This window comes from Nelumbo nucifera, chromosome 5, assembly GCF_055504915.1.
Source record: "Nelumbo nucifera cultivar China Antique chromosome 5, China Antique-T2T, whole genome shotgun sequence".
Classification (NCBI taxonomy): Eukaryota; Viridiplantae; Streptophyta; class Magnoliopsida; order Proteales; family Nelumbonaceae; genus Nelumbo; species Nelumbo nucifera.
Genome location: NC_142653.1, coordinates 7,969,147 through 7,991,254, shown reverse-complemented (window position 1 = coordinate 7,991,254; position 22,108 = coordinate 7,969,147). Strand labels below are relative to the sequence as shown.

General features: G+C 38.1%; 1 protein-coding gene across 1 annotated transcript; it reads right to left on the bottom strand.

The window, feature by feature from the left end:
- Positions 1–438: 438 nt before the first annotated feature.
- LOC104607978 (casein kinase II subunit alpha-2) lies at positions 439–20,185 on the bottom strand. Its single transcript, XM_010273786.3, has 10 exons — positions 19,743–20,185; positions 12,935–13,064; positions 11,051–11,245; positions 9,098–9,255; positions 4,600–4,690; positions 4,367–4,432; positions 3,454–3,536; positions 3,184–3,247; positions 3,003–3,071; positions 439–806 (listed from the first exon to the last, which is right to left on the bottom strand). Exons 1-10 carry the CDS (start codon positions 20,042–20,044, stop codon positions 747–749), a joined length of 1,218 nt encoding a protein of 405 aa, XP_010272088.1. The 5' UTR covers positions 20,045–20,185; the 3' UTR covers positions 439–746.
- Positions 20,186–22,108: the final 1,923 nt, after the last annotated feature.

The following is a 22,108-nucleotide window of genomic DNA, read 5'->3' as shown; positions in this document are numbered from 1 at the left end:
CTACTTGTAGTGCCAAAAAATACCTTGTAGTCATTTAGATTTAGTATTTTCAATGCATTTGTAGGATTTGTGAATTTCAATAATTTATCTAATAACTTGTGCACTACATATTGTATCCTAAAATTCAATCAATAACTGAACTTTGTAAAGACCCATTGTCGTGGTTGTGGCCTTGTAGGGATTTTGAACATAAATATCAGGATTTTAGAAGGCCCGGTCCTTTGTCGATTTGGAAAATTGCGGTTTCAAGACATAGTAATGTTAGCAGGATCGTTTAATCATCAATGCAAAAGATATCTCTTTCAGAAACTTTTAATGATTGAATGCTATTAGGACATGGAGTTGATTATCTCTTTCAGAAAAAGACTCTTTGAATGGTTGATCACTTGGGAGAAACACCGCTATTTTGGCTCTTGAAGTTGGAGTGCACAGAATAAATTTATCAAGTAGAGGTCATTCCACTACTGCTTAAAAGCCAGCTAAAGTAGATTGTATATAACTATCATAAAATTTGTCACTAAAAACCTTGAGCAGGGATACAACATAACCTCTCAAACAGACCGAAGAGAGTTGAACACGAGACCATTAAATAAAAACTCATGTGTAAATAACTGCCTCCAACTGGAACACAGCCGCCACGCTTTATGTAAACATATAATGGTAACTGGTAAAGCAGGCTAAATCACAAATCAACAGCACCATCTGGCCCAAGTTTATATGAAATGTAGATCCTCAATAGGCATTTTTTACTGTGTCCGCATCCTGCTATTCTCCGCAGCTCTCACTTGAAAGAAATAAGGATGGGCCTGATGCCAAAACATATGAAAAAAATGTGTCAGACTAATACATCCAAATTTCTAGTAAAACTCTGAAAATTAAAGATCACTAGCTCGGCTACAGATAAGCTAAAATTTTGCACTTCATGGATTTTTCATGAGACTGGCAAATGAAAACAAGACATTTTGCACTTCATGGATTACTTGTTGGTATGGAACAACAAAGAGGCTAAAAATTTAACTAATTCTAAGTCAGGGATTGAACAAAACATAACCACTCATGAGAAGCACACACAAGTAAAAGAGAGCACAGAAGGGCATCGTGTGCATGACCCCTACCCCTACCCCAACCTAAAAAGTTACTAAGTACTTTCCATAAGAGCATTTGATTCCAAGCCCAAGTTTATTGTAATTTATAGTCAACCCTGTCCTTGCTAGAGTCAGCAAGGCTGTTGGTGGAAATAGGGGTCCATACACAGTTCATTTGGTTGCTAAAGGAGCAAGAGGCCTTCTTCCCTTGAGGATAACCATCCAATAACAACCTGGTAATCTCCTTCCAACAACCAAGTCAACCCAACCTGAACAACAGACCAACTTAAACTCCTGTTAGAAGGCAAGCAGGACACTTCCCACCCAATTTCTAAAGTATCCAGCCCTCAAGAGCCAAGGTTACTATCAAACTTCAGCTTTATACTTCCCAATTTTGATGCTGTCAATGTCAGCATTCCATGCTGTCTTCTAGGGTTGTAGCCAGCCACCAGGAACAATCTTCTCAAATACAGTCCATAAAGATCATTTGAACACCTCCTTTGTGAAGGAGGCAATAACTGAGTTTTGGGAGGATATCATTTATCATGAAGAGACAGCTATTTGGTTCAAATAAAATGGTGAATTTTATAAAAGCTCTGAAACCTCAAAATATGATTTGGGACCTTGACACAAGAGAGGCTTGATGGAAAAATGAAACTTTTAGGGCCGAAGAAAGGGAATTCAACAACACCGCCAGGGTATAATAAACAAAAGGGATAAGAAGGTTTTGCATATGCCAGACAGAAACTTCCCTAGATGTGGGATTCAGACCAATATCAATAAAAGAGAAAGTAATTCCTAATAGATATGCTCTTTGTAAAGCTGATGAGGAATCTGGCTACCACCTCATGGTCTCTTGTAAGGTTGCTAAATCTGTTTGGGAGTGGGTTTTCTCCCGTTTTGGGTGTTCTTGGTATCCTCCGGAGACTGTCCAAGGTTTGTTTTCTCCTCCTTTTTTCAGTTGGCCTAAGAAGCGAGGGAAGACTATGTGGAGGTATATTAGGGCAGCGGTTTGCTGGTCTTTGTGGGAAGAAAGAAACTCACGCATATTTTCTGACAAAGAAAAAACTTTGGAAGATTTGTTAGATCGAATCCTTATAAGAGCGGTCCACTGGCTAAAATCTTTGGAGTTGTTTTCAGATTATCCTATGGATGACTTGCTAAGAAACTGGAAAGAGATTGCTTTCACTGCTAGATGTAAGAGAACTCTTTGTCCGTTCTGGTCCCCTCCCCCCTCGGGCTTTATAAAGCTGAATTTTGATGGCAGTAGTGTAAGCACCCAGGGCCCTCTGGGATTGGAGGAGTCTTCAGGAATGAGGAAGGGATTGTTACTGCTTTATTCTCTGGCCCTATTGGAGAAGGTGACTCTCTTAGGTTTGAGATCCTTGCAGCGCTTGAAGGGATTCGAAGAGCAAAAGATTTAAATATTAGCCGTTTGATTATGGAAGGTGACTCGAAGGTGGTGGTTAATTGGTTGAAGACAGAGGACAGTGGTTTGTGGAACTTTAACAATGAGAAAAAACAGTTCTTATGGCTGGGTAGGGACATTGAGATTCAGTACAGCTGGGTGAAGAGGAGTGCAAACTCATTTGCGGATGGGTTGGCCAAGCAAGGAGTGAATAGGGAGGCTGTTTTTTGGGCTAGTTTTTAATTTTCTTTGCATTCCCTGTGTTTTCTGTTTTTGGGGAGCTAAGTTATTTTATCTCCCTTTGTATTCTTTTCCCTCTCTTCTCTTAATTTAATGAAGTTGATGTTGTTGATCAAAAAAAATATATATCCCTGGAATAAAAGAAGAAATGCATGCTTGGTTGATCATGCACTAACACCAAGTAAAAAAGGGGAAAAACAGAAAGGGAAGGAAAGGAAAAAAAATAGGGGTGGAGTAAAAATAGCAAGCACTGGCACATCAGAATTTACCATTGCTTCCCTTGCTGTAAGCCTCTCCTGATGATCATAACGAAGGAGTTTGTCAAGAAAATCAATGGCCTGCATGTCATACAATAATATGACCCTGAAAGAGTCAATAAATATAGAAACCAAAACATAATGAAGAGAAAATAAATCTGGATGTTTTTTCAACATGCTCAAAATGTATGACCTCTGGAGAAACTAGATGCTGATTATCTGCATTAATAAATTTTGACCAGGGCTTCCTGCTGTGCCTGCAAAAATAATTACCCAAAGCATGCCAATTAATGATATGGGGGTAAGGGTTATTTGTTGCATTTTTATTAATTTATTTAGTGGAGCAGCTTGAATTAGCTGATTAACTTGACTTCTGAATAATGCAAATATCTAACTGAACCACAGCGTTTGTTGAACTGGAATTCCATGGCCAGAAAAAAATTATGTTTCATGTCAAGCATACCTCCCAACAAGAGCATCAAGTTGGGGATCAAGCTCTAGACGATATTTATTCAAATATGCATTCAATTCATCTGTCCCAAGTACCTGAAAAAAATATAAATCTGAAATCAAACTACGATTTGTGAGAACATGTAATTGTTAACCAATTTGACTTGTGCAACCAAGGGACTATAAAAGATCCAGTTGGTAGTTGAAGGCAAACCTTTGTCTATTGGTAGTCTTTGAAAGTGATCTTATTTTATTTTGTACAAAATCCATTCTTGCATTTCTACTTTTCAATACATTGTTATTTATTGGAACTTATAGGAGCCTACTGTACCCATCATACATTGACCAGATGGTTGCCAGTATGAAGTACATAGATGTATCTGTTATAAACCAATATGTATCTATGTTGATGAATACCAACCGTCCACATGCTCATCCTAACAATAAAGTTGATGGTAGTTCTGGTACCAATACTAACATATTAAAATTGATCAAGCAAATCATATTAAGATTCCAATAGCAAAGCCCGCCAAAAAAAAAAAAAGATCTTTCAAAAGGGTTTAACTCTATATCAGACACCTTTTTTGATCGGGAATGCCATGGTTCCTAACTTCCCATATAGATAAAAAGATTACATGTTACCAACTAAACGTTCAATAAAGACATTGTTTGATGTGTTTACTGATATTTCCTACATCAGTTACATGGCAAAACATGGTTCTCAACATGCATTTCATTCAGTATGATAACACAAGTGAAATAGTGAATGCAAGTAATTGTGCAACAACCCAAACCTCATACAACCAAGACAATATCAAGCTAAGGGATTTATTGGGCACCTAGTTTCTTTTTTTCCTTTTTTTTTTGTATGTATGTGTGCATATATTTTCTTTGTTGAGGGGAGTAGCCATGGACCAGAATATCACCTTGGCAATTTTGACAAGCTGATCATGGTTATCATGACCATAAAAGAATGGTTCCTTGCGAAATATCTGCAAATAGCATATCCAGCATATGTCAGCTTGGTAATTAAGCTGGAGGAAACTAGGAAACTACATAAATGACTATTCAAGTGAAAATTCACTACAAGTAGACCCCATGGTCATAGTTTAGCCTTGAATACAAGGCTCACAAATCACAATGCCTGCAACAGACTCACCATTCCTGCAAACATGCAGCCAAGGCTCCACAAGTCCAAAGAATAGTCATAATCTTGAAGATCAACAAGGAGTTCAGGCCCTTTGAAGTATCTGGAGAAAATGAATGCAGTTGTTAGCTTCCGACAAATAACTTCCAACTAGTTGGGCACATTTAATTTTTTTTTTATAAATGACTTCAAATTTTATTAGACTTATAGTAGTAAAAACATTACAAGCATCCCTTAGAGAGGCACAAGATGCTACCTCTCTATATTAAAACAAAGACGAGTTACAATTGAGCCCAGGACAAATGAGTCCTATTCACCCCCTACTTGGCTAAAGCATCTGCCATCCCATTTGCCGATCTCCTCACCCATTGTATCCTCAAGTTCATTCCTGGTAATCCATTTTTTTTCATTTCACTCCTGTAGCACCATATTATGGATTCTGGATCCTTTAGCCATCCCACCACCAATTTAGAGTCCCCTTCAATCACCACATCCTCTATATTCAATTCATAAGCAATTTGCACTCTTTGTACTGCAGCAAGAAATTCCGCTTTGAGAGAATCACTCATACCCACAAGGCTAGGAAACATCGCTATGAGTTTAGCTTCTAGATCTTGCAAGACCCCTCCTATACCAAAAGGGCCTGGATTACCTTGACTGCTCCCATCAAAGTTCAGCTTCACAAAGCCATCAGGCGGAGATAGCCAAGCAACACTCATTCTTTCCTTTGCAGAAGAGCTTCTAGCAACCACTTCCCAATTTCTCCAGACATCATCAAAGGAGAACTGAGAAAACAGCTCCAGAGTTTTGATCCAATGGAGCACCCTGACCAACACACAACCCTTAACCTCTTCCTCGGTTCTTTCCTTCTCTAAGAAGATTCTCGCATTCATTTCTTCCCAAATGGTCCAAATCAAGGATATTCTCACACATCTCCACATTCTTCCCCTCTTTTGGGGTAAAGTAAATGTAAAAGGATAAGATAGCATATTAACCTCCATTGGTAGCACCTGCACCCAAACAAGGAAAAAAACCAATTCCAAATAGCTACAACAAAGGGGAGGAACAATGAATTTTGAAATATGCTCATTTTTGTAATAAGAAACCGAGTATAAGGAGGGAAAGAGATCATTTAATGGGAAAGAACCAACCCAAGTATCCTCCCAAAAAATAACAGATCCCCTAAACAAAGATCATACCTCACAAAACAGAGGAGATGAGGCAGAATGCCATGACTAGCTTTGCACGGTGATGCCAAAGTAGCCCAGTTGGATACACTTGCATCCCAACCATTCCCCAACCTACCATGTATATTAGCTATTACTTCATGTCATAGCCTATCCCTTTCCAACAGCCATCTCCATAACCTCTTCCCTAACAGAGCCATATTATTTTTGTCCAAACTCCTAACACCCAACCCTCCTTGTAAACTTCTACAAACAACCTCCCATCAAAATGATGTTTCTTGTATTTGGATGGTGTTCCCACTTCAGTTGTCCTATGTGGCACCCTATCAGTGTATACATGTTTGAAGCAATAATAAACTATTTTACACAGTGTTTCGTGCCAAAACATAACACTTTCTCAATTCCTGATGTCGTGATTTAGGTTTAAGCATTTTAATTAAAATACCACGGCACTGATAAAAAAAATACATAAATATCATGGTACCAAAGATTATATCATAGATTGTGCATAGCCATTAATCAGAGGCATTTGGTTAACCTACTTTACATTTTTATCAAATAGGCATGTACTACTCCTGGCTATCCATATGAGAAGGTAAAACAAGTAATTATACTTTTTTTAATTGGCAACATGATCAAAAGCAATTTGTTAGTACAAGAGAAAAAGAAAAAGATGTAATATAACAAGAAACAGTACCTCAAAAAACCACTGAACTGGCAATCTTGGCCCCCTCATATGTCTAAGGAAAAAACTATGAAGTCAAGGAACGACCCCTATATATCATCTCTATACCCTCCAATGCTACCTAAAAGCCAGCTAGATCATTAGAAGGATCTTGGCACCCAAACAAAAATATTTATTCTGGGAGATAAGCATCTTCCTTTTAATATGATGGCAGAGATACCAGGGACAGTCAAACCCACTAGCACCTGAAAATCCCCCCAACCTCAACCTTAGAGAAGCTTATGGTGGAAGCACCAACATCTACAAAATCAGAAGGGACAAAATGTCTGTCCAAAATTATGGTGGAAGGACCATGACCTATGGGTCCTGACTCTTTGAGAAAACCAGGAGGATCTCCTCAGAAAGCACCTACCAAAATTAAGCTTGATAACTCCAAGGAGAGGAGGAAGCCAGTTCCCCAGGATAGTTTCTCGCTCTTTCTGGATCTCAATGATGATGCACAGCAAACCAACCCCACACTAAATCATCAATGGCTGATTCATTGAATAGGTTACTGTTATAAAGGCATAAAGCAAAGACTAGAGTAATATGTGCAGATCTCCCATGACTAAACATTCAAACGAATTGCTTGGCAAACAATTTTGGCTTCATTTTCAACATAGCTAGATCCAAACAAGTTGCATAAATAAACAAAACATTCTCACTCATGATTATCATCATCATCCAAGCCTCAATATAGAATACTAAGAAACAAAAACTTAACCAACCTATGCACATAAAACCGGAAAGAAAAACTAAAAGGAAGTCCAGTCCATGCTAGTCTGCACCCTTTTAAGTATGGACTTGATTTCAGTATTCCCATTATTAAAATGGCATGCTGGGTTTCAGGAAATATCATTCATTTTGCATCATTTGAAGAATGAAATTCAGAATCAAAAGATTCAAAGTTATCATGTCCAATACATAAACTTGGTGATTGATATCACTAATAAGACATGCTCTTTATGCAACCAAGGCGATCATCCCAAGTAATAATTCAAAGTCACAACCTACCAAAACAATAGCCATTGTTTAGAAAACTGAAATGGACCAGCTGGTTGGACCGATTGAGTAGTGACCCAGATCCATGGCCAGTTCGATCGTACCCTGGAAACCATAATTTATGAAAAACCAACTGACTGGCCACTTTAACCCGAAAACCAATGAACCATCTCGGTTTTATGAAACCACCCAGGTCACAACATGAATAGAAACTTCAAAATAGTAATAACAAGACTTGAACCCAAGACCTCTTATTTATGTGCATTGTCTTGCTACTATTAATCCATCTCTTTATTTGCATTTATTTGTGCCTTTTTAATGTATATTTTGCTTTAATACACAAATATTTTAAAGAAAATGTGAGTTAAGAGACCTGAACCCTGGTTATTTATTTTAAAATCTTTAAAACTAACCATCTATCCACCACATGCAAGCGTACAATATTTGTAAAATATATGAAACATAGTATTTATATGACCTACAAAATATAATGCATAATGCCACATCATCACAGTTCAACCTGCAGTTTGACTACGGTTGAACCTCCCTTTTCCAATTCTATGTCCGGTCTGGTTCTCTAAACATTGATAATAACAGAAACAACAGCGATTATTACAATTTAGCTATGATATACAGATACCTGAACATGCCTAGAGTACCAGTATCAGATACTGCTTTCTGCATATATACTTATAGGTATACTTTTTAGCAGAAACATTTTTAAAATATGTAAATGGTATGCTTTAACAAATTATACTATAAAAAATCCGCACATTTTAGAAATTTAATTAAATTTGGCAAAACACAAGTCTTGAAAAAAAATGGCATTGTAGATTTAAAAGCTAGATATAAGCATATTACATAGTATAGTTGTACCTGTATCCACGTCCTTGTCCATATCCATATCTATGCATCAAAGCAATTCAGTATACATTGTTGGTTTAATGTGAAATATGTTGGATTTTAAACATATTATACTATCTACATATAGATCCATCTGGCTATAATCAATGAAGTTAGAAGATAGCCACCAGAATACTAAACATTGAAAATTATAGCAGATGCTTAATACAATATGATAACCAAGTTTTGGTGGATAGCAGATAGTTTAGCTCCATTACTTGTATTATTTTAATGTAATTGTCTCCGCTGCTTTGCGCAAAAGAAATGCCAATGGTATTTATTAAAAAAAAAAAAGGAAGAAGAAGAAGAAATGCCAATGGTTAGGTCCTTATCCAGTCTACCCATCCCAAGACTCCCAAGTGGCTGGGACCATCATTGGGTGATAAATGTTTCTGGTTGAACTTCTCCTTGGAGAGGTTTGGGTTTTAGTGTCTCCTCTTAAGCAACTAGACAATTGTATCTTCATTCAGATTTACTTGCCCTTTGATCTGGTCATTAATTAAAAAGAAACATGTTAACTCTTTGTGACAGATCAAGACTTGGAGTTCCACCCCTTGTCGCCATTCTCTTAGAAATTAGATGGTTTAAGTTACTCAAGCTGAATCGTTAAGAGATGGATAAACAATAATCATGTTGGGAAAGACTATCTTACACAAGATACAAGGGAAGATAAACAACCACATAAGATGAATACCTAGAAGCCACACGGACATTATATTCCTTTCCAGGATGGTAGAATTCAGCAAGACCCCAATCTATCAATCGGAGTTTTCGCAGCTCATGGTCTATCATAACATTATGAGGTTTGACATCTCTATGCATAATTCCTTGAGAATGGCAGTAATCTAATGCCTGCATTAAAAAAAAAAAAACAACCAATAAGCATATGCCACTAAGTGTGATAAACCATTTTCTCATATGCAGAAGTGCATTCATATGAATTTAAGAACCTCAATTGAATCAAATCAACATAACATAGAAATACAAAGAATGAATGGCCCAATAAAATATCAAATATATGCATCTTTTAGAAGTCCACAAAACCTTAAAAATAACTAAGTTAAGCAATACTAAAGTGACTGCTGAGGGGAAGAGGTTTTCTGATGAGCAAGAATAATGGCAGAGGAGTTCCTTTAACCACCATGCATGCATATGTGTCACTCTACTGAGCCACCTAAGATGCATCTCACCTCAAACACCCAAGAATTAAAATGTCAGTGTTGGTGGAAATATCAGCCACCCAAACCGGGTCACAACATCATATGGATATTGTCAAAAGTATAGAAAATTAGAAATGGTGGAAACATTGTAAAACATGCAGAAATATACAATGATATTTTATGAAATGATAAAATAAGCATAGGTACACCATTTTAGATTATTAGCTTGTTCCAAACCATCAAACAAAGCCAAGAAACCAAAGTCAATAGATGAAATAATACATTGCGACTTGTGATGTTACCCTATTGGCTTTAAGAGAGAAAACCATATAATAAACTAAGTTCTAGCAAAATTTTAACTCACAGAAAGTGCATATCATTCTAATAGATCAACCACAAATAAAAACCAAGATTTGACATCATGTCAAAAAAGAATTTCGATCAGGCTTTAAGTAGTCACATATGATATTGTTGCCAACTCGTTATGTTATAATACCATCTCACATACTCCACATAGTACTGGTAGTTTTCACTTGGGAATATGTCAATCCTAGTAATATCCCATGTTGTCATCCATGGAAATAGAAATTATGTTGTGGAAATATTAGGAAACATATCAACTTCCACACCTGGAGGAATGGAAAACCTAAGATGCCCAGAATTGAAAATGGAAACAAGGAATATGATTCTCCATTCCTTGAGAACCAAGAGACAAATATGGGTATATGCGTTCCATTTGATATGTTAATTTCATGCTTCTACATTTAGTTTCTTCTTTTTTCTTCAAAGTATCAATTCTTAATACTATCATCTTGCCACTTAGCATCTAAACATTTTGTATAACATGATTTGTTAGCAAATGACATTTACATGTTAGGACTTCCATAAGTATATAAGCACACATGTAGTATTTGGTGTTGAGTATCCAGGTAAAAGTTCCTATCCAAACCATGCTTATGGTAGAAATGGTGGGAAAAAAATGGATTCTACCTTTTGGAATCACATCAATATCAACAAGCCTGTTACAAAAGGTGTGACGACCAAAATTCTGGATAAATAATGTAGAACCAAATATCATTAATTATATGTGCCTATAGCTTATAATAAGACTAGCTTGATGAAATTTTTGCTCCCTGGAAGGAGTAAATATTTGAAGCTTACTGGATCAATCCTAAAGGCTTCTCTCATGCAGCAAGGTGAAAATATCCCAGCAGAAAAACAGGAAAGCTAATTTTGGATCTGTCTTCTAGGAAAGAGATTATCTTTCATACTAGTGGTGGCAACATAGACATCTCATATTCCTTATTTCTTCTGTTACTTTTCTTGCTGAATTGTGTTATCTCCTATATATTTTCACCCTACTCCAAATACAGATTAGATTATCTGTACAATTTGGAGCCAAATATAGTCTTAGAAGTGAAAAGAAATGTGGAAATGCAGGAAAATTAATAAAATACAATTAACAATAGAATAGATAAGAAAGAAACCTTGAGGAGCTCATATATGTAGTAGCGAATGTCATAATCTGTCAGTGTGGGGTACAAAATCTTAAAATCTGTACTGTTCACATATTCAAATATCAAGCTAGGAGTCTTCGAGTGCTGATCTCTGACAATATCAAGCAACTTGACAATATTTGGACCACCACAAAGGTTCTGAAGTATTTTTATCTCCCGCTTTATCTGCATGAAAGAATAATGTAATAATTATGTCAATGTACTATACTGTTCACTGTTTTAAAAGCGCAAGGCGCAAAAAAAGCGCAAGGGCCAATTTATGCCTAAGGCACAAGGCACAAGGCGCAAGGCGGGGCACGCGCCTTTTTGAAGCAAGGCGCAAAAACTAAAAAAAAATGTCAGAAATTTCAAAAAAAGCAAAAAAAACAATCAAAAAAAATATTGAACATAATATTAATAAAAAATATAAACTTAAAATTTAAAATAAATGTTTTAAAAAACCTATGTCTAAAATTAAAATACATAAGCATAACATGTAAAGCGTATCCAAATGAAAATTTAAAAATAAAAGCAAACATATAAAGCATTTTCAAGCATGTAAAACCCACAATCTGTTTTTTTCATTAATTGCATTACTTCAATTAGCTAATGTGATGTAAAACATATTGCACTCTTGATTCTACAAGTTGCCTTTGTACCATGCCCCTCAAGGCAAGCCCGAAGAAGTCCATGTTAGGGGGTTCTCGGACTTGCTCGGGCTTGCCTCGAGGGGCGTGGTCAGGGATCCGGGGGCAGAGCAAAAAGTGCATAATTTTAAAAAGGCACATCAAGCGCACCAGGTATGCACCTTTTGAAAGGGGCGTGTCTAGGACCTGAGCGAGACGCATACCCTAAAATGCGACCCACTTGTGCACCTAGGCATGCCTTTTAAATCACTGATACTATTTAACAAAATTAATAAAAAGATTTTACATTAGAAGCTAAAGAGCATAGGCAATGCAATAGGGCATTACAAGATCAACAAAACGAGATGGTTACTTCATAGAAGGTTATCATTTTGGTAAAGCACATATCACAAAATAGGATATCTCCAAAAGATAGTAATATATGATCTAAAGATTAAAAAAAGAAGACCAAGATTGAAAAATAATCATAAAGCACCATAAATTAATCTGCTCTGTTCTTAGTTGAGCGTCACGCCAACTGCTCACCTACTAGTAGATGTGCTCACACAGGACAAGTAAACACCAACTAGGTTGACTAACAACTATCCTATCCAACTATAAAGTTATTTAAGATAATATCATATATGCTTTTATTTTAATATACATGCTAGTTGCTTTAAGCATTTGTGATGGCACATAGTAAATGAGTTAAAGTTTGAGAGAGGCCACTTTGTGCAAAAAATGCCAAAGGTTGGGTCCATACCCAGTTCACCCCTCCCAAGATGCTAGGTATCTAGGGCCACCATTAAGTAATGGCTCCCGGTGTGGAATTACCACAAAAAAGGGCCACATTAACTGGTCAAGATTTCACTTTGTTTAAAGAACAAAAAGTGGATCTGCAGCCTTTTTTTTAAAAAAAAGGTAAGAAATATATTCATTACTATAAGAGAAACAAAAGTATTACTAGATAATTACATAGAATTAAATATAATATGGTTTACAAATTATCTACAGAATATCACATGGTCATCAACAGAAGATATGATAATACAAATATATGGGACAGATGAAAGTGTCCTAGAAGAATGTAACCACAGTTTTTTTTTTTTTGATGAATAAGAAAGTAACCACAGTTGGGGCCATAAATATCAAAGAAAGAGTATCAAGGCTATAAAACATAACCTCTACCAGAAAGCAGAAAAGTTTCCTCAAATAGCCAGTAGACAACATAATAATATCTACAAATTACCTTCTTTTTCTTGACAGGCTTAAGGATCTTGATGATACAACGCTCATTGCTAGTAGTGTTTATTCCTTCAAAAACTTCACTGTATTTTCCTCTCCCAACTTTCCGAACAACCTCATAATCATCCTGGTCACTGAGCAGGAATGTGAAAAGGAGTCACAAATATGTAAAACTCATAGCATTTCTTTGGTTTTCTCTTAAATTTGGAAAACAAAGACATTAGTTTTGTCCACAGCCTTCCACAACAGGCAATTTTCATAAGTTTGTGTAGGCCGGATAGCTTATACTATCCATCCACAAAAGCATGAATAGACAGCTGGATTAAGATACCAAAACCAAAGGCACATTGCCAAACTCAACAACAATGCTGCCAGACCAGGATCAGAATAGATGGTTGGACCATTTAAACCATGTTCCGGCAACTTTTATGAGTCTTATAACCCCACATATGTCAGGCTAACCCAGCCCATGGCAGCCTTACATGTATGTGTATATGAATATATCAGTACATATACACGTGTGCATAGCTGTCTACGTAAAATACAAGTATATATGTATATTTACAAGTGAGTCTACATTCCAGAGTTGAGAGATTCTCATTCCTAATATCCCATAACCATGTTTGAACATGACCCTTGTATCTGTGTCCACTGTTCAAATGTACATGGATCATATATTTTTTTCATTTTCATTTAGAGACTGTTATCTTCATAAAATCTCAGGCTGTCTACGTAAAATACATGTATATATGTATATTTACAAGTGAGTCTACAATCCAGAGTTGAGAGATTCACATTCCTAATATCCCATAACCATGTTTGAACATGACCCTTGTATCTGTGTCCACTGTTCAAATGTACATGGATCATATATTTTTTTCATTTTCATTTAGAGACTGTTATCTTCATAAAATCTCAGGCTGACAAGTGTGAGAATGAGGCTTCAAGTCTGAGTGAAGCCTCTTTGTGCCAAAAAGTTGCCCAAGGTTAAGTCTATATCCAGTCCACCCCTCCCAAGAACTCAGGTTGTTTAGCAGAACATTCATTTAGAGCTTCAGAAAGATTCAAGCTTAGTGGTGGACTAATTTTGAAGCACCCTTAGAGAAACCATGGGAGGATCAAATTCAAAGTTAATATGTCTACGTAAGGACTTAATGTAAAATCTCATGCTGATATGAGTAAGAATGCAGGTTCAAGTCCGGGAGCGGCAACTGTGCAAAAAAGTACCAAAGGTGAGGTTCACATCCAATCCATCCCTCCCAAGACCCCAGATAACCAGGACCAGCATTGGATGGCCTAGTTTATTAATATGTTTATCTATTTATCCAATACTAGGTTTCAATTAAAAGATAATACAACACTAATTGTTCACTGCAAAAGAATTTTAGATTATTAAATCAGAGCTTCATGTGTAAATGGTTCTCCAATAAGAAACATATATTGTTCGTTTTGGTATGGCTAACTATGAGGAATACAAGGATTTAAACAATCAAAATAAAGGAATATAAGAATTTATTTTCTGCTTAATTAATCTAACCAGAGTAAAATTTCAGTCAATGCGGAGATTCTATGCATAAATTATGTTGTGTACTTCTGTCATAGGATTCATGTATTGTCAGTCGAAGAGAAACTTACTGCAATCTATAGTGGATTAATGGCTCATTGGTGAAACTTCTCCAAATATAGAGAAATAGCTTCTTTATCTTGCTTTTTGAATACGCCCATAAATTAGTTATTTTACATAGACAATACGAAAATTCATGGTACCAGAAAAGATGACAAAAACAGTCCAAGTGCAACAATACAGCTCGTATTGCAATATTTTTTTTGATAGATAATGATAATGAAAATTTTATTAAATAAGAACTAAGTATTCATCATACAATTCCCCACAAAGAAGCGTGAGGTGCAGCCTCCAAACTACATCATAAAGTTTACAATTGAGCCCAAAAGAGATGATTCCTATGTACTCCTTGTTTAGCTAGAAGGTCTGCCAGCCCATTTGCCGATCTTCTTTCCCATTGAACTGTGACTGAAATACTTGAAGTCAGCCACTTAAATCTTCTCAAAGCCCCCCTGTACGACCAGGCTGCCGTCTCTGGTTCTTTTAGCCATCCAATAACCAATTTGGAATCACCTTCAATCATTAAATGCTCCACTGCCAACTCTCTTGCATATTCTGCTCCTTGTAACACAGCTTGGAGTTCTGCATTTACAGAGTCTCCCCACCCTGTAGGACCAGAAAATAGAGCTACAATCTGACCCTCATCATTTCTGAAGACTCCCCCTATTCCAGATGGCCCTGGGTTGCCCAAATTACTGCCATCAAAATTTAGTTTAATGACGCCTACATCAGGAGGCTTCCAATCCATCACCGGCTTGCTTCTGATTGCAGAACTTTTAGCTAGTTGTTCCCAATTTCTCCTTATGTCATCGAAAGTGTAGGTGGAAAACAGATCCAAGGATTTTACCCAACTTATGGCCCTACATAAGATACTTTCTAACACACATGTTTGATCCCTCTCCTTGTCATTAAAGATTCTAGCATTTTGTTCCTCCTACATAGTCCACACAAAAGCAGCTCTAACACACCTCCACAAAACTCTTCCTCTTCTCTTTGGCCACCTGAAAGTTGTAGGATCAAAAGGATTGCAAATCTGCACCGGTTTTGTCCACCTGCACCCAAAAAGATCAAAAAGCTTTTCCCAAAGGCCTACAACAAAAGGGCAAGTGATAAGTATATGGTAGCAACTTTCCTCGTAAGCTTTGCATAGGGTGCACTAGTTAGAAGAGATACAAAGACTAGGTCTTCTTTTTTGCAAAACATCCAAAGTGTTGGTTTTCCTGAGGGAGACTTCCCAACAAAGGGCTCCAACTTTAGGAGGGCCAGGTTTGGACCAAACTTCCTTGTTACGAAAAGGTTGAGGCAATGGAGAGGAGCACAAGGAAGCAAAGAATGAGGCACAAGAAAAGGAACCCGAAGGTAATGGCTTCCAAATACGGGAGTCTACAGAAGGAGGGTCCAAACAAACAAAATCAATAGTTTTGAGGAGCAAAGCAGCCTGGTCAAGCTCAGAATCTCTCAAACCTCTTCTAAAACCCAGATTCCAGTTTATGCCAGAAGAAAAGGATGATGATACAAACCTTTGAATTGGCTCGTTTTTAAAACACGAGATGGAATACAAGGAGGGAAAGAGGTCCTTGAGGGCACAGTCACCAATCCAAACATCCTCCCAAAACAAAACCCTATCTCCAGTACTAACATCATACCTAATCAGGTTCAGGAAAACGGGAAGAATACTATGAATATTCATCCATGGGGATTTCAACGTAGCACGCCGAGATACACCAGCATCCCATCCATTGTCTGCAACACCATGCACACTCCTTACCACTTTATGCCAAAGTCTCTTCCTTTCTAGAGGCCAACTCCATAGCCATTTACCTAATAATGTTGTATGTTTCTTCCTTAGATTGCTTAATCCCAATCCCCCTGCTCCTTCCTCCTACACACTATTTCCCACCTAACCACATGATCCTTCCTCCCTTCCCTTGACTCCCACAAGAAATCCCTCATGACTTTCTCTACCTTCAAAATCACCTTTTGTGGCATCCTAAAGACAGATAGAAGGTAAGTTCGCAAGTTCGCAAGAGTAGCTCTAATTAAAATGATCCGACCTCCAAGGGAAATGTAGTTTCTCTTCCAAACTGCCAGCTTCTTTGTGCATTTTTCTACGATCGAATTCCAAAATCTTCCTTCTCTTGGATCATCTCCTAGAGGCATACCCAAGTACTTCAAGGGCCAGCTAGATATAAGGCAACCTAAGGACTCTGCTACCTCACTCAATTCCTCCATCTCCAAATTTACCCCCACTACAAAACTCTTTTCAAAATTGACCTTCATCTTCGACACACATTCAAACAACTTTATTACTCCTTTCAAGTTTCTAGCCTTTGAAGGATCTCCAGATTCACAAAAAATGATTGTGTCATCCACAAATTGCAAGTGTGACACCACAGTACCCTCTCTTCCTACCCTCCATCCTCTAAACATATCCAACCCATCAGCTCTCGAAATGAGCCTACTAAACACATAGGCTACCAGGTGAAAAGGAAAGGAGAAAGAGGATCCCCTTGTCTCAACCCTTTAGAGGTTGGAAAGAAGTCTCTAACCACTCCGTTAACTAAAATTGAAAAATGACAAGTTTTTAAACAAGCCTCAATCTAGCCACACCATTTCTCTCCAAACCCAAAATTCCTCAGGGCTTCCAACAAAAAAGACCAATCGACCATGTCATACGCTTTCTCCAAGTCCAGTTTACATACAAAACCTTTCTTCCCCCTTCTCTTGAAGTCCTCCACACATTCATTTGCTATCAAGATTTGATCTATGATCTGTCTACCTTGAATAAAGTTCCCTTGTGATTGGCTTATTAAAGTTGGCAGGGCTGATTTTAACCTTAACGACAACTTGGCCAAAATTTTATAAATGCTAGTCACTAGACTGATGGGTCTAAAGTCTTTGGGTTGAACAACCTCTCCCTTTTTAGGGATCAAAGCCAGGAAGGTGGAGTTGATCCCTAGACTTATAAAGTGAGACTCCGCAAACTCCTCAAATATTACCAACATATGTAACTTTATGATATCCCAACAATCTTGAAAGAAAGCCATAGTGAAACCATCAGGTCCAAGAGCTTTAGGCCACTCTAAGCCTCACATCCCCCTGTCTTTTGTAAATTGCCTTGAAATGATTCTTGAAAACATTAGCAATCTCCTCTTGATCATTCACTACTTCATCATTAATCTCTAACTTTTCCACGAAGTTTTTTCTCCTTTTTTCCAGTAGCGATTGCGTGGAAAATTTTAGTATTACCATCCCCTTCCTTAATCCACTGATGCCTTGATTTTTGTCTCCAACACATCTCTTCCCTTAGCACTATCTCTTCCAATTCCTTCTTCAGATTCCATCTTAAGGTCCTTTTCTTCTGAGAGAGAGTTGTGTCCTTTTTCATCCAAAAGTTCAATCTGGGAAATAACACTTAATTTCTTCTCCTCCACTCTCCCGAAATGCTCCCTATTCCACTCTTTAATTTTACATTTTAGCCTTTGAATTTTCTTGAGAGAGAGTTGTACCCACCACTTCTTCACTCCACCACTCTTTGACCTTTTGGGTGAAGTTTGGATGTGTTAACCACATATTTTCAAATCTGAAAGGTTTAGGCCTACTTAGGAAATTCCTAGTTCCAATGCTTATCGGCCAATGGTCTGAAGTGACTCTTGGCAAGGCCCTAGCTGATAGACCTAACCAAAGTTCTCCCCAATCTGAACTAAAGATGAACCTATCCAACTTAGAGCATCCCGGGTTAGATTGTAGGTTGGACCAAGTGAAAACAGCTTGTTGGAGGGGGATTTCTAACAAACCACACTCATTAATAAACTCATTGAATTTCCTCATGCTAATTGTGATCGCTTGATTGGGGTTATTGGTCTCACTTGTAAACCTAATCACGTTAAAATCCCCACCTAAACACCACGGACCCTCCCACAAACCCCTTATATCATAGAGCTCTTCCCACATTTCGCCTCTCTCTCCATATCTATTCGGGCCATAGACATTCGTCATCACCCAAGTAAACTTTTCTCCCACACCCTTAAATTTCAAAGAAATCGTAAACCAACCTATTAGCTCTTCCATTGGCTCCACTACCTCTTTCCTCTACAAAGTCACTAAACCTCCTGAAGCCCTGCAGGACAAAAAAGACCACCCTACTCCTCTAGAACACCACACACTTCTTACCCATTTCCTATCCCAAACTGCCACTTTTGTTTCTTGAAGCAAGACTATATCCGGGTTTTCCTTTCTAATCAAATCCTTTACTACCCTCATTTTCCTAGCACTATCCAACCCTTTGATATTCCAGCTCAGTATCTTCATTGGATTACTTAAATTTCCACCCTATACACCACCATCCCTTACTTGGTTCATTTCCTTCTTTCCCCCCTTGTACTGAATTCTAAGTCTGCTGCCACATCTGATTTTAATCTTTCTAGCTCCGAAAGCTTCCTCTTTCTTGGACGATCTTTTTCCTTCTTTCCCTTCTTTTTGGAATGCGCTATGACACTCACTACTTCTTTCAATTTCAGGCCCATCTTTTCAGCCACTTGATTCATCGGTCGCTTCCCCATTCCCTCACCCTCATTCCTTTCCTTCCCTTCTCTGGCTAGCCTCCTGTAGATTCAAGTCTTCTTCAATGTATCCAACTTCTGCATCCCTCCTAGTCAGCTCCTCAAAGGAATCACAGATTAAATCCCAGATTTTATCACCTTGTGCCTTCCATTCAGCTTCCGGAACCTGCTGGATTGTGGCAGACAATGGAAGGGTCTGGATGAAATCTGTTGCACTCAAAGAAGGCCCATTAGTATTTTTAAAATCAAAGGGTTTTGTTGAAGGACTTCCAAAGAAAGTTTTTGTCTTGGGACTAAACCTACAGCTCGTATTGCAATAATAGGGAACAACTTATAATGAATTCCATATATTGAACTCTTGATGCCACTGTGATCACCAACTAACTGGATTTTCCTTTACATGATGCAATTTGGATGATCCGGTTCAATATGGCCATTAGCCTAATTCAAAATTTTTCCGCATTCATACTGGCTAATACCTGCTCTCTGGGAATGCAGAGAGACTTAAAACAATCCAAGCAGAAAGCTAATAGAACAAGATAAAGAGGAAAGAAAACAAAGTAAGAGGAAAAATTCTCAACCAAGGATGAAAAACAAAAGAGAAAACTGGAGATTAGGGATTTTACCCCCACTGAACAGTGAGAGACTCGTAATCCCAGTATTCTTTGGGGCGGAGAACATTGACATCTGCGTAGACTCGAGCTTTGGACATGGTGACGGAGGTTGAAACGCCGATCTCGAAGCAATCGATCTTCTTATTGGTGGTGATATTGGATGTAGTTGTATCGATGCACTTGTCGGAGGAGAGAGTGGAAGAGGAGCACGGACCTAGGGCAGGAGGCTGCGCTACCGGCGCAAACAACGCCACCAGCGTGCCCGCTAGCAAGAGCCGATATAGCAATACAGGAATGTGAGGAGCATCTTTCATTCAAGAATCAGATCACCATCCCTCCTTCCTTTCCCCGTAAACAGTAAACACCAAACAAAAGAAACGTGCCTCCGCTTGTCTCCCCACTCCCCACTCCCCACTGTCGAATTTCCGAATCGATCTGAAATCGGATATTTTGGCGCAAATTACCAAAGTATCTTTCTCTTCCTTTGACGTAAATGCCCTTTCCTTCTTTTTTTCATCTCTTATCCTTTCTTTTGGATAGTTTACAGATTACCACCCTGACCTTTTTTTTATCTGACCTTTGCCCCGTTCTGTTACTAAGGCTGCGTTTGGTAGAGGTGTAAATCCTGGTTCGGTGTAGTTTTACATCGTGGTCTACTTTTGCATGTGTTTGGTTGGAACGTAAAAGAACACCGAAGACCGGTGTAAAACTTCATTTTGAAAGATGTTTACATTGATAATCGATGTATAAAATACATCGACTTTTTCGATGTAAAACTCGATCGAACTGCCCATCGGTGTAAAAAGAAAGCAACGGCTCTCTTCCTCTGCTCTGTCACCATCAATCTTCTTTTGCCGGCATCCTCCATCGTCAAGTTTCCTGTTTTCGTTTCGTCGGCATCCTCCACCGTCAAGTTTCCTGTTTCTGTTTCGCCGGCATCCTCCACCATCAAGTTTCCTGTTTCCATTTTGCCGGCATCCTCCACCGCCAAGTTTCCTGTTTCCGTTTCACCAGTATCCTCCACTGTCAAGTTTCCTGTTTCCGTTTCGCCGGCATCCCCCACCGTCAAGTTTCCTGTTTCCGTTTCGCCGGCATCCTCCATGCAACCCTCTTCTCTCTTCCACTCCCTCCCTCTCTCTCTCTCTCTTTTCTCTTCCACTCCTTCACGCCTACCCAGAAGACCAGAGCTTCTCAAAAGAAAAAAGAGGGAAAGCAAAGCCGTATTTCATCGAGGAAGAATTCCAGCAATTCGATATGAAAGATGGAGGTCCCAATAGGCAAGAAATGTATCTCGTCGTCACCGAAAATCCTGGGGTTAAATGAGCAAATCAGTGCAATCCTTGACGAGGTTTTCAGAGCCTCTCAAAAGAAAAAAGAGGGAAAGCAAAGCCGTATTTCGTCGAGGAAGAATTCCAGCAATTCGATATGAAAGATGGAGGTCCCAATAGGCAAGAAATGTATCTCGTCGTCACCGAAAATCCTGGGGTTAAATGAGCAAATCAGTGCAATCCTTGACGAGGTTTTCAGAGCCTACGGGGACTTCATTGATGACGAAAATGGTCTCTCCTATGAAGGTCTTCTCCGGACCTACGACGATGGTGCTGGTGATGTTGATCGTGATTTTGATGCCCTGGATTTGGACTTCAATAACGGCATTGGTAAAGCTCCCCAAGCTTCTGAGGCCTCTTCCTGTTCTATAAAAATGGTATCAACCGGCAGTGATCGGTGGAGAATGCCGGCGATGTTTTTAAAGCGTTCTAGCTCCAAGCTTCTGAGGACTTCAATAACTGCACTCTACCAAATGCATGTAGAAAATACTTTTAACATTTTACACTGTTCTTCCAAACGCACAACAGTGTAAAAGTAGCATCTATCTGTTCATCTTTTGCACTAATATATCTGACCGTTTTTCTTTTACATCAGTGTAATTTTGTGTTTACGCCTATTTCAAACGCAACCTAAAGATTCTCAAGTATCATGTGCATGATAAAATATTTTTAAAACCCCAAACTGCCCTTGTATTATTTTACAATTCCATTTTTATAGAAAATTGATAAAGTATAATAAAAAACAAAAGAAAATATAGGAAATACAAAAAAAAATAAAGAAATAAAACAAAACACAGAAAAACAGAAATTTATAAAAAATGTATATATAATAAAAAAAGAAAAAACACAGAAAACGTTACAAATTTTAAAAAGCAAAAAGTTACAATTGAGCAAATACAACACGGTGAGAGCGAAGTGATAAGAGTATGAAAGTTTAGTGTAGGCCTTTAACGAACAAAAGTTCAAGGGGTTACTGCCGAAAGCATGGATTCATTCTCCAAGAAAAACCACTCGTGAAAATGCATTTTTATTAAATTCATGAATAGTTAA